This window comes from Arachis hypogaea, chromosome 9 (genome assembly GCF_003086295.3).
Source record: "Arachis hypogaea cultivar Tifrunner chromosome 9, arahy.Tifrunner.gnm2.J5K5, whole genome shotgun sequence".
NCBI lineage: Eukaryota > Viridiplantae > Streptophyta > Magnoliopsida > Fabales > Fabaceae > Arachis > Arachis hypogaea.
The window spans coordinates 111,132,913-111,146,336 of record NC_092044.1 but is presented as its reverse complement, the minus strand read 5'-3'; the positions used below and the strand labels follow the sequence as shown (position 1 = coordinate 111,146,336).

Below are 13,424 nucleotides of genomic sequence, written 5' to 3'. Positions count from 1 at the left end.
TGGACTTACTTAAAGAAACAGGATTTGAAAACTGCAAACCAATTAGCACACCCATCGATTATGGAGTTAAGCTGGGGAAAGCCACAGGAGAGTTGCTCACTAACTCCACTCCATATCGAAGGATCATAGGAAAGCTCTTGTATCTTTTCAACACCAGGCCTGACATAGGTTATGCTATTGGAAAGATGAGCTAATTCCTAGATTGTGCTACTAATGAGCATCTAAAAATTGCTCACAGGGTGTTGCGTTACATCAAAGAATCTCCTGCCACTGGATTGTTATTTTCTGTAGACTCCAATTTGAAATTCACAGGATTTTCTGATTCGGATTGGGCAGGATGCCCAGACTCACGCATATCAGTGTCTGCATATTGCTTCTTCTAGGATCCGTCGTTAGTCACATGAAAAAGCAAGAAGCAAGTGACGGTTGCAGCTTCTTCATCGGAAGTTGAATATAGAGCTCTAGCACTAGCAACTCGAGAAGCACAATGGCTTAGTTTTGTTCTTACAGATTTTGGTGTTCCAATTCACAAATCTGTCAATCTATACTGTGACAGCAACTCAGCCATTTATATTGCCACAAATCCAATGTTTCATGAGCGCACGAAACATATTGAAACTGATTGTCATATAATGCATGATAAGTTTTAAGAACGTCTAATTTATCTTATTCCTATATCCACTTCTAATCAAACAGCTTACTCTAAGTTTGGATTATTGGATCTCTTCACTCCCAATACGCCAAACTTACGGGAGGGTGTTACTTAATATTATTCTTGCCATCATTTTATTCATTTACTAGTTTGTTAGCATGGTTAGTAGAATATGTTATTTTACCCCTTTGTAGGAAGTTGTTATAATAAGGAATAACTGGCTGTGCTGAAGTGTATTATTAGTCTGTAATTTTATCAGCCAGCGAGACAGGCGAGGATAGGATTGGTGGAGTCCTTGCTTCGAATTCATCATCGCCGAGAAGCATGGATCCATTGGAAGGTGCACGAGTAGCTGAGGCAGTGGTGGAGCACAGGAGGGGACGATAGGCATCGGCGATGACACACAAGGACAAGGAGACACAAATCAGGCGCATTTGGGTTCGCAGATCCGATTCGAGTCTCGAACATGATGCCGTCCACCTCGTCGGGGTTGCACGGGGAAGCCGCAGCAATGAAGAATGTAGAAGCTGGTCTCCTACGCAAGGTGAAGAGGCAAGGTGAAGAGGGAATTGTGGTTTTAAATTTCGGGACATGGAGCGGGTTGGGTTGGGATTCGGGTTTTCTGCTGTGGGTCAGGGCAGTTGTGGCCCGACAAAAAAAAACGAATATACTTGCAGAAATTATCTTTTATATGATTTTTTTGGTAATATCTTCTATATTAATTAACCTTCATAAAACCCGTTTTTGTTCATGATAGAACTTGTTTTTGGACCTAACCTTCATAAAGAGTTTGCTTTTACAATTTGATGGCCCATTGTTATCTTTTTGGATCGCATGTAAAACCAAACTCTGTACAAATTTTTGGGCAAAAGCTGGTGCCTCTAGAAAAAAGTAGGAAGTGCATCCCCTCTGTATACACATTTTAGAAGTTATCTAACTCATGACTTAATTTAAGAAGATTTAAGATAATAATAACTTGTAATATTATTTTATTATGAAAATCTCAACTATTTTTGAGTAATGGTTGTAGACACATCTCAACCAAGCTAATATTTTGCTATGTATTGCCTTTTTATCTTATCTTTCCTATTCATTTAACTTTATTTTACTTTATTACTTCAACTATTTAAAAATAATTAAATTAAAGCTTTCTTAAAATTTAAAATAATATTTTTCATTGTTCGCAAGTTCATAAACTTAATAACTTTATTTGTTTATCTGTGTTTCAAAAAAAATGAAATAAAACACTATTTCAACCCTTTTCTTTTTGTGTTTTTTAGTCATTTTAATATATAAATTAAATTATTCAAAATACTGTTAGAAATATTTAAAATATCAATAGAAAAATATAATTAAATTAAGTACATGAATAATTAAACATATGTCAAGTTTTAAATATAGGAAATAGCTGAATTGATAAATTATTATTATTATTATTATTATTATTATTATTATTATTATGTAAACACACAAAACGTCTGTAAATACAATATTGTAGAATAATAATAATAATAATAATAATAATAATAATAATAATAATAATAATAATAAGCCATTCATATATATTTTTAGTATTAAAACAGGATTAAAAATATGCCTTTTGCATATTTTGGTCATTTTAATATTTGTTTTTTTTTTTTACTTTGGTCGAATATCTAATATTATAAAAATATTTAACACTCATAAAAAAATTATTAATTAACAAGTTACCTTTTAAATTTAAATCATTCACATAAAATATAATAAATAAATAATTAAGATGTATTGAATTAAAGAATTAAAATTTATTAAATTAACAAAAGCACAACACAACACAACACAGTTCGAGCCTTACTCCTAATTTAAAAATAAAAATAAAAAACAAGGCAACACCGTTAGCATTTAAGGATGGCCCAAAATTTTTTCCCCTATTTTAGAGATTAATAATAGTACTTTGTTGGTGCTGCACTCTACTCGCAATTAGGGTTTCTTTGAAACGTTTCAAAATCCTGTGCCGCAGCCATCATGGTGAGTGTCCTTCTTCCTCGCATTTCATTAGATCCGAGCTTGATTATCTATGCGGTTTCTTGAATAGCTGAAATTTTATGTGGATTGAGTAGGTTCTTCAGAATGACATCGATTTACTTAACCCTCCAGCTGAGCTTGAGAAGAGAAAACACAAGCTCAAGCGTCTTGTTCAGTCTCCTAACTCTTTCTTCATGGTATTCTCTCTCTTATTATCTTTCCCCTTTTTTTTTTGGTTATTTGTTTTTCTAACACGTTTTTATGTCTCTCTTGTTTTCCCCTGTTTTATTGTTGCAGGATGTGAAGTGCCAAGGTTGCTTCAACATGTAAGTTGGATGATTCTCCCGTTTTTTTGTGTTGATTTTTATTTAGTGATATCTAATTTGCTTCAATTTGTGATTGGATGCAGTACCACTGTATTCAGCCACTCTCAAACCGTCGTGGTTTGCGGAAACTGCCAGACAGTATTGTGCCAGCCAACCGGCGGGCGAGCCAGGCTGACTGAGGGCTGCTCTTTTAGGAAGAAAGGGGATTAAAACGGTGTGACATCCTTTTAGACTGTAAAGTTTTGCTGTTCTAAAATAGGATCAATGCCTTTTATCTTTGTTTCACAGTTTTCTCTTGAACTTGACGATACCACCTAGCCTTTTCATATTGCATATGGTTTTGGTAGATTTTTAATTTTATCTTTCATGTTGGATTCATATTACTCGGATTTTTTAATGATTGTTATGCATGTGTTGTAGTTCTTTGTGCTTGATTTGTGTTTTGGTTCTTAAAGCTGGACCTTACATGTATTTTTATGCTTTCCTGGGTTAGGTTTTAATCTTATTTATATTTGGATTTTTTGTTGAACACAAGCAATGTGGAATGTGGATTGCTTGATGATGCGCCTAAGGCCGAGCGCTTCCCTCTTGAGTTAGGGGTGGCGTGGTATATCCACGGGAGAGGGTATTCTTTGTGGCGCACATTTAAGTGCGTAGGCGCACAACAATTCGCCGTATGGTGAAGGGGCTACAGGCCGCTTTGCTGCTTTAGTAATAGCAGTTTGAGCGACAAGGATTGCCCCATATTTCTTTACAATTCAGGGCTCAAGGTGAAACTTGCCTCTATAGTTACTAGTTAGAGATTTCTTCTTTGTTTGCTTGGCTGCTCTTCTTAAGTTACCGAGAAAATCAGCTTTTCATTCATTCGGTCTTTGTTGAATAACAAGCAGTCTTGGGCTCTTGGCCTTTGTCATTTTTTTCAAGTATAAATGTCAAATGCATGATATGATTGACAAGGTTTATCATGAATATTAAACTCTGAAGTTTTGCTACTCTTAGTTATATCCATAGAATTAAGAATATCCAGAACATAAAATAAGTCCTTGCCTTATAAGATCAAAATTTACCGCTTCAATTATTTGAAAATTTTGATGGTGAAATCCCTAATCTTTCATTACACATCTCAAATATAAAATATACTTTAAACATTTTAAATAAATATACAGCAATTATTCTTATATAAATTTTAAGAAGTTAATTAAATTTAAAATTTAACTATTTTTAATTCTGAAAACAATGGATAATTATTTTTTTCAAAGTAGAACAATTATTCATGGATAAAAATATATAATTTGTGATCAAATTAAAGTATTTAATTATATTAGTATTTTTTCAAAACATTTTTAATAATTTATCAGTAAACATTTCAAATCTTATTTTTATATTAAAACCGATCTCAACCAATATAAGCTAACATAATTTTGTTGTGGAAGGAATAATGTGTCAAATCAAAGGATATCATTTCTAAAAATAACAAATGTAACTTAAAAATATTATGAAAATTAATTATATAAAATGTTAAGGTAGCATTAATAATTTTATTAAAATATATGAATGAGTGTAAAAAGAATTTATTATTAAAATAAGATTTTGCTAGAATTAAATTATTGAATTTAAATAATTTTAATTAGTTAAGCTAATATAAAATAAGGTAGAAGTGATTATTCATGGTTAATTAGCGCTGATGGATTAGACAATAAAAAATGTCAGAAAACGTACTAAACGAAAATCCAAATCAATCTATTTTGTTGTCTAAGATAAAAGTTAGAACAGGGAACACAGGTCCAAAAAACAAGAAAAGTTTAGCCAAATCACACTGGAGAGTATCGTGGATCCTTTTTTTCCATTGATGCACACTACACTCGCACACACAATATAAGTTTTATCACATTCGATGTGGCTGGCTATACAAGGCCAACAAATAAGCCATCGTGCAACCTTGATCAAGATTCCAACTATTTACCTAGATCTGGTCCAATTCAAAATTTGGTTTGGATCTGAGATATATTTTGTTGGGTTCAAATTTTTATTTTTTATCTTATGTTATTTGCGAATCGGACCAGGATTTTGTTTCGGCCACTCGACCCGGTCCGAAGTTACTTTTACAATAAAAAATATATATATTTGAGTTAATTAGTAATATTATATTATACTTTTATAATTTAATTAATATTTTTTATATTATATCGTATTATTTTTGATATAAATATGATATAATATTTATTAAATTTATTTTTTTAAAGTAAAGTTTTATTATTTTAATATATAAAATTTACAACTTTTTTTTTCGATAAACAAAGGAGCTTTACGCCCAACAAAAAGAAAAAAACAAAAAGAAAAAAAACTAACGACAAGAAATTAGCCTTGGCAACATAGTGCCCCTAATGTCTTCATCAAGAATTCTTCTTAACTCTCTTGGGGTTGATCAATGAACACAAATCCTGGGCATATGTCTAAACTTTTCTTGGCGAGCCAATCTGCCGCTCTGTTTCCTTCCCTGTAAGTGTACTTGATCTTAATCTACCAGTCTCTTTTCATGAACTCTCCTATGCTACGCACCAAAGCTTCAGGATGTTTCTTTATTTTTTTCTTTATGAACCAGAATTTCTACCGCATATTTAGAATCTGATTCTATAATAACCTTTCGAATCCCTATGTCCCAAGCAACCTTCAATTCGTGATATATACCCCATAACTCAGCTATATATGCTGTATATTTTCCAATATTGACCATAAAGCCTGCAACCCATCTTCCTAAGTGGTTTCTCAATAAGCCACCGCATCCCGCAATGCCAGGATTTTTATCTGCTGCTCCATCTGTGTTAAGTTTAATCCAGCCTTGTAGCGGTTCCTTCCAGCCAACATGAACCTCTATTTTTTTTGGTGTTTCCCTCAGCAATCTTTTCTTCTCAAATGCCGCCTTAATTTGCTCTACATGTTTCTTGATTACCTGTGTCGGGTTTGATGGTCTTTGAAATAAGGGTGTGAAAATTTCCTTATTTCTCCAATACCATAGCCACCAGCAAGTTACTAAGAATTGGGAGATCCATTCCTCATTTTTGGACAAGCTTAGATCCATGGACAGGTTCCAATGAATCCAAACATTAAAGGGAACTCTAAAGAAGTTGTTAAGGTGATTGGGATGGACAATGTTAGCCCATATTCTCGAAGCTAGAGGGCATTCTCTCATAACATGTGAGATTGTTTTCACTGTTCCAGAACATTTGTGACAATTGGGTTTCATTCCAAATATTTTGTTTCTGTGCTCTGATGTCATCAATTTTCGGTGAGCAACCTTCCAAAAGAACACTTTGATGCGCTGAGGCCCCTGCCACTTCCATAGGATATTCCATAATTGATTTGCTTCCGTCCCTTGATCTGCTATTGCTTTATATGTAGAAGAGACTGTGAACATGCCATCATGACTCAATCCCCATCTAATGGTGTCCGCCCCCAAATTCTCATTTGCTGGAACAAGAGCACGAATGCGTTCGACGATGTCTTCTGGGAGGTATCTCTTGAATAGTTGAATATTCCAATTTCTATCATCAAGTACCTCTTCATTAACCTTCATTTCAATGTTTATGCTCTCAATATTATTGTTTACTAGTTGAATCAAAGGGGGAGCATCTTTCACCCATCTATCCAACCACAACATAGTTGATCTACCATCTCCAACCGATATTAAAGTATGTTTGGCAAATATTTCTCTGATATTAGCTAAAGCCTTCCAGAGGGGGGAGTCTGCACTTGTCTTATGCATCTCTTGTAGAATATTTCTACTCCTTTCATACTGAGCATAAATGACCCTTGCCCATAATGCTTCCTTCTCATGTATAATCTCCACATTAGCTTCATTAGGAAGGCCTCATTCATTTTTGCTAAATTCCGTAAACCCAATCTGCCAGCTTTTTTTGATTTGTAAATAGTATTCCAATTGACAGCATGTATTCTTCTCTTATTTTCTTCTTCACTTCAAATAAAGCTCCTTTGCATTTTTCAATTTTGTTACATATCCCTTTAGGAATCATTGAGTACATCATGTCAAAGTTAATTGATGGACTGATAGTCGTTTGGGCTAGTGTGATTCTTCCCACCAAGGAAAGGTAGTTTGTTTTCCATCCTTGCATTTTGCTTGTAATTCTTTCCACCACATTTCTGTAATTATCTTTTTTTTTTCTATCATTTCTAAACATAGCACCCAAGTATCTTCCCAATTGATTTGTTCGATCAAAGCCGCTTCTATTAGTTATCCAGTTAATCTCATGTACTCCCACATTTTTGGTGAAGTAAATCGATGTTTTTGCTGCATTTATTTTTAATCCCGATGCTGCACCAAATTCCTCCAACACCTTCATTATGTTATCAATTTGATCTATTGATGCTTCAGCAAACAGAAGAAGGTCGTCAGCAAATAACAAATGAGAGATATGAGGTCCCTGTCTCCCAATTACAAAAGGTCTCCAAGAACCACCTCCTACTCGTTCCTCTATTAGTTGAGATAATTTATCAACCACAATCACAAATAAGTACGGAGAGATTGGGTCCCCTTGACATAGGCCACGAGTGGGATTAATTGCTTGGGTTTTGCAACCATTCCAAATAAGTTTGAACTCTACTGTTGTTACACACTCCATTATGATGCTCTTCATGTGCTCAGGGATGCGAAACTCTTGTAAGCAGTTATTAATGAATCCCCAATTTAGGCGGTCATATGCTTTTTCAAAGTCAATTTTGATTGCCATATACTTTTTCCTACCTTTCATTCCTCTCATGTCATGGATAATCTCCTTGGCAATTACTATATTGTCATGTATGGTCCTTCCCGCAATAAAGCTTGATTGGTTTGGGGATATCCTATCTGCCAACATTGGTTTGATACGGGCAACAAGAATCTTGGACAAGCATTTATATACAACATTGCATAATGCTATTGGATGGAACTGGGAGATGGTTTCGGGATTTCTTATTTTTGGAGTTAGTACAAGCAAAGTTTGATTTATCTCTTTGATGTACTCTGGATTCTGCCAAAGTCTTTTAATGTACTCACACACTGAATCATTCATTATGTACCAGTTGTCTTTGAAGAAACGAGCCGGAAAGCCATCCTCTCCTGGGGCTTTGAGAGAGCCAATGTTAAACAGTGCACCTTTTTATTTCTTTTTGTGTTGGCACTGCATTGAGTGTTGCTTCTGATGGGCCTTTATAAGGAGGGTAGGAGACACTAGTCACTAGATCTTGGTTGCCATGCTTGTCTTGGTGGTACAAATTTTTGAAGAACATCACCGCCTTCTCTTTTAGTTTCTCTTGATCCTCACACCAACTGCCATCTTCATTTTTTAACTTGATAATTTGATTTTTCCTTCTTCTTGTGACGATTTTTGCATGATAATATTTTGTGTTTCTATCTCTTTCTATTATCCACTGCTGTCTTGACTTTTGTAACCAAAAGATTTCTTCTTGGTCAAGTATGTTCTCCATTTCTTGGGTCAGTTCTTTCTCAAGCTTATCGAGGAATTTATTCTTCCCATAATCATGAGCCTTTTGTATGCCATTCAATCTTCTTAGAATAGTATTTTTTTGCCTAAAAAGATCCCCAAAAACTTCTCGATTCCATTTTTTCAAGTCATTAGCAAGGGCCTCTAGAGCTTGGGATATATTTACATCTCTTTCCAAGAGGCTTTGACATAATTCTTGAATTCTGGGTGTGCCTCCCACATAGCTTCATACCTGAAAGGCTTGATTCCAGTGTCAATTCTGTTTGGGCAGGTTCTAGCAAGCAGATGATGGTGGTCTGAATTTATTCTTGGGAGTACCTTAATCCGGGCCTCTGAAAAAGTGATTCTCCAATCTAAATTTGACAAGGCTTTGTCTAGGCGTTTAAAGACTCGCTCAAGCCCATCTCTAGCAGCTCCTTTCCAAGTGTATTTATTTCCAATAAACCACAAATCCATCAATTTGCATTCATCCATTCTCTCCTTGAATCTTCTGCATTCTTGGCTGTTGTTTTTGGAACCTCCTTTCTTTTCAGTGGGGTCTGCTATTTCATTAAAATCCCCAATAAGCACCCACGGTTCTCTCATGTCATTACCAATCTGTGTAAGTTGCTCCCATAGCTCTTTTCTTAAGTTAGAGGGCTTGCGTAAACTGCAGTTAGCCACCATTCTTCCCTTTGAAACTCCTTCACTTTTAGGTGAATATATTGTTGATGAGAGGCATTGATGCTAATTTGTAGATTGTCGTCATCCTACATAATCCAAATTCCTCCACTATAGCCTCTAGCATGTTAAAAAAAAGAGTGTCGAAAGCCCAGAGATTTTACAGTTTCTTCAGCTTTTATACCACTACATCTTGTTTCTACTAAGATCGTTATGTCAGGTTTATTATTCTTCTTCATTTCTTTGAGAGTACGAATCGTGGCTTTATTCGCTACTCCCCTAACATTCCATGCTATAATGATCATAATTAAGTAGAGTAAGATAAAGAACCTGTAATGATCAACTCCACAGATCGAGAGGTGGGTCTAAGTCCCAATCATCATTTGTACATCCTCCACATTCTTGGGAGGTTCCATCTCGCCTTGGGCTACTTCCTGGATCACTTCATTTTCCACATTGAGTATGGCTGCAACAAGTTCATTTAGGTTGCCCGATTCAATTTCCATACCCTGTCTATCATCCACTCCCATGGGGTCTGGAGGTTTGTCCTCCTCCATCTCCAAGCCTGAAGAGGGAATATCTTAGGTGCTATTTTGGGTGCTTCCTGGGCTAGAGATGGCCCAGTTTTCTTGAAAATGTTTAGCTACATGTGTTTGGATAGTATTTGGAGTCATGGTTTGTTGGAACGGGGTGTGAGAGGTATGTTTTAGGCTAGTTTTATTTTCCTTCTGTGGGGGTTGCATATTGTTTCTTTTTCTTTTTGGGTTCTTGGGTTGTTCTGGTTTTGGACTGGGTTAGGTCTGGGTTGCATATTCAGAGTATTAGGGCATGAAGGGATCTTATTATTTAAGGTTGTCTTGGCAGGGCTTTGGTTTTGGCTTTTTGGTGACGTTTGGTAGTGCTGCTCCCTTGCTTTTTCTTTGTCATTGTTCTTGGAACCTTCTCTTCGTACATCAATTTCTTCATTCCCATTTTGTACCTCCATGTTATCCTCATTTCTCAGAATTGCAAAACGTGATTGTCCTCCCACTTTCACTACCTCCTTTCCTTTTCCTTTTATTATTGTTGCACTATCCCCTGTTTCAGCGCCTTTGTTGGTCCTTCTTCCACGTGTTTGCCTTTGAACCAGCATCCAAGGACCAAAGTTTTCCTCTGGAGTATTTATTACTTTCTTCCTCTTATTTTCAACCAGATTTTCAGCTCTACCCCTATCTTCAACCTCAGTGCTTCCCTGTGTTTCTCCTTCTTTGTTTGTTCCATTCTCTTCATTTGTATAATTTAATTTTGTTCTTTCTGGGCATCCTGCTTTCTCATGGCCGATACGACCACATTGAAAACACACTTGATGTATCCCTTCGTATTTAACTGAGTGTTTGACACCATTAATCATGTAGTTTGAGACCAGTGGCTTGTCCATTTCTACTTCAACGCAAATTCTTGCAAACTTGCCTCTTGCTACTTCTGCTGTATTAGTATCTACCTTTAAGGTTCTTCCTATCAGGTTACCAATTTTTCCTAGAATAGTTCTGTTATAATACTCAATAGCCAACCCTGGTAAACGAATCCACGCAGCAATCTTATCAATTGATGCGATTTGGGGGTTAAAATCTGGTTTCCAGGGTTGTATGGTGAGATAATGATCTAGTATCTTCCAGGGTCCCTCCATAAGAGCATAATCCAGGTCTTCGGAGTTAAAGAATCTTACCAGAAAATATTCGTTGCCCAAGTCTATCACCTCCAAACTTCCTCTCTTTCCCCATATTATCTCTAATCTGCGTTTGAGTGCCTGAAGGGAGATTTTCCTTCCTAGTAACTTCATGATTAGTGATTCCCACCACTCTTTCCTTAGCTCTCTTTTGATTCTTTCTCCTATTACGAGATTGTACATTCCATTCGGCATCTTCCGTATAGTTATATCATCAGCATCATCTTCCTCTTCGCTTTCTTCCATATTTCCTTGTGCTCCTTCATCAGCTTCAATGTCCATATTTTCCAAGTTGCCCTTCGGTCCCCTCTGTCCTATTTTTACAGTCTCAGCGAAAGAACGCATAGGGGCCTTCACTCTCTCATCCCCCTTCTCACATACCCTTCCCACTTCAGCGTCCATATCTTCTCCATTCTTTCCTGTTTCAACATGCATCTCCTCCATCCAGTCTTCAAATCTTGAAATGAGCGCCCTCCCTCCAAAGAACACCTCGCCAACTACTTCCTTTCTTCCTTTTTTGGCATCTCTGGTCGGTGGCTCTTCCTTTCTTCCCTCATCATCCCTTGGACCATGGGGGTGAGAGGTTCCTCCTTTCAAGAAACCTCCCCTCATTCACGGCGGTTGATGGTTGTCAAGCGAACGACTAGTAGAAAGTTCTGGAGTCGGTAAAATTTACAACTTTGTATATACTAATGTTTCATCGGATCGACTCGATTTTTTTAAGTCACTTTGGGTCAGGTCGAAGTAGACCCGTCGTCTTTTTAGGGCCAAGTCTGTCTCAACTCTTAAATCCAGCCCGACCCGACTCATGAACACCCTTACTTCACCGCCAAAGTTTCAAACCACTTGGTGCCGTGAATTCTGGTACATCTTAGGCTCCTCTTTTTGCTATTAGATCAGCCACAATATTAGTCATCTTTTTAATAAGATTTAATTGAATTTTTCAATTAAGAATCAATAATTCTATGATTTTTATTATTAAATTGTTGTCACACTTATCTCATTACATTCCTCTTTTCACTAATAGATCAGTCATATATGATTTAATTGAATCTTCTAATTAAAGAATCTCCTAATTAAGATTCAATAATTCTCTGATTTTCATTACCAAATCATTGTTAGAGTGAGGTAATTGCTGAGAATTAAATTGAAGCAATAAGAAAACATCGATGGAGTCATTTTCAACGACGATTGATTTGTATCTACTGTCCCAAAGTAAACATAAGTCCCTTTCAAGTAGCAAAGAGTTTATTCCGAAAAATGCTCCAAATTAAAAAAGAGGCAGAGCAATTTTTTATCCAAAAGTCATTTTCTGTTCGTAGTACAACTAAAACCGACGAGATTATGATTCTGAAAAATGCTAACATCGCAATTAACTTTGACCATGTCTATAAAGGAGCAACCCAAACAAAATCATTGCTCTAAGCATGAATATTTATGGATTTGTGAAGGTGCAAGTCTTCTGGCATTAGAAGCAAGCTTATGGTTTCGGTTTTCCACGGTATCCCCCAACCCGGCAGGCTAAGGACTAATCCGCCGCGGTACTAAGCTCCATTTAAGGGTTTGCCGCTGGCCAATGAGTTGCTGCATGCACAAAGTGGGATTCGAACTCCCGACACTTGCTTAAGCGGACTAGTGAGCTAACCACTAGACCAACCCAACTTGGTTAATCGGGCTAAATCAATTTTAATGTTAAATACAACAATTTAATTTATACATAATAGATAGATAATAAATTAGTAAAGTAAATGAGAAAATTATCTTAATTAGTATTTGATAAAATATTTATTTAAAAATAAAAAGAAATAAAAATATGATATATATATATATATTATTAAAAATAATAAATTTTATGTATGTTTATGCAAAAACATTGAATTAGTATATTTTATATTTATCTAAAAACACTAAATTAGTGTATTTTATATTTATCCAAAAACATGTATGCATGCATTAAACTCTATCTATACTTGATATCATCAGAATAAATATACTATATTTCATTGCCATAAAAGGTTTTTTTTGTCCACGATATCTTTTAATTCGATTTAAAAATTTATCATTAGTTAATAAATTATTACATATACAAGATGTTCGAATTTTTTAATTTACTTAAACAAATAAGTGAAGTGACAACTTGATTAATCTAACTTGGTTAATAACTTAAAATATATATATATATATATATATATATATATATATATATATATATATATATATATATATATATTATATAGGGTTTTGTTATCATGTGCCTTAAGGACATTGGTTAAACATACCATAAAAAAATATTTAATACTATTTATTATAAAAATAATTTTTTTTATGTTTTTAATGTATTAAATATATCAAGAATATTAAAATATTTTTTTATAATATCCTTAACTAATGTCTTAGACAGCAGGATAGCAAAACCCACAAATATATATAAGCTTTTTTATTTATAAATAAAGAAAATAGATTAATTCCATATATACGCACGGATGAAAACTGTTATCAAAATGCACATATCCATTTCAGCTGCAGCACACGCAAAATGGGTTATGCCGTCAATTCATGGGGGACGCCAACGAAGTGGG

The 13,424-nt window shown here is 35.1% G+C and overlaps 1 protein-coding gene and 1 long non-coding RNA gene across 2 annotated transcripts; both read left to right on the top strand.

Annotated features, from left to right (window-relative positions):
• Positions 1–2,445: 2,445 nt before the first annotated feature.
• LOC112711830 (small ribosomal subunit protein eS27y) lies at positions 2,446–3,413 on the top strand. Its single transcript, XM_025764554.3, has 4 exons — positions 2,446–2,659; positions 2,752–2,853; positions 2,954–2,982; positions 3,066–3,413. The coding sequence occupies exons 1-4, from the start codon at positions 2,657–2,659 to the stop codon at positions 3,190–3,192; spliced, it is 261 nt and encodes an 86-aa protein (XP_025620339.1). The 5' UTR covers positions 2,446–2,656; the 3' UTR covers positions 3,193–3,413.
• Positions 3,414–5,356: 1,943 nt separating this feature from the next.
• LOC140175375 (uncharacterized) lies at positions 5,357–12,859 on the top strand. Its single transcript, XR_011866089.1, has 2 exons — positions 5,357–5,481; positions 12,297–12,859. It is a non-coding gene; the product is annotated as an uncharacterized lncRNA (long non-coding RNA).
• The last annotated feature ends 565 nt before the right edge of the window (positions 12,860–13,424 follow it).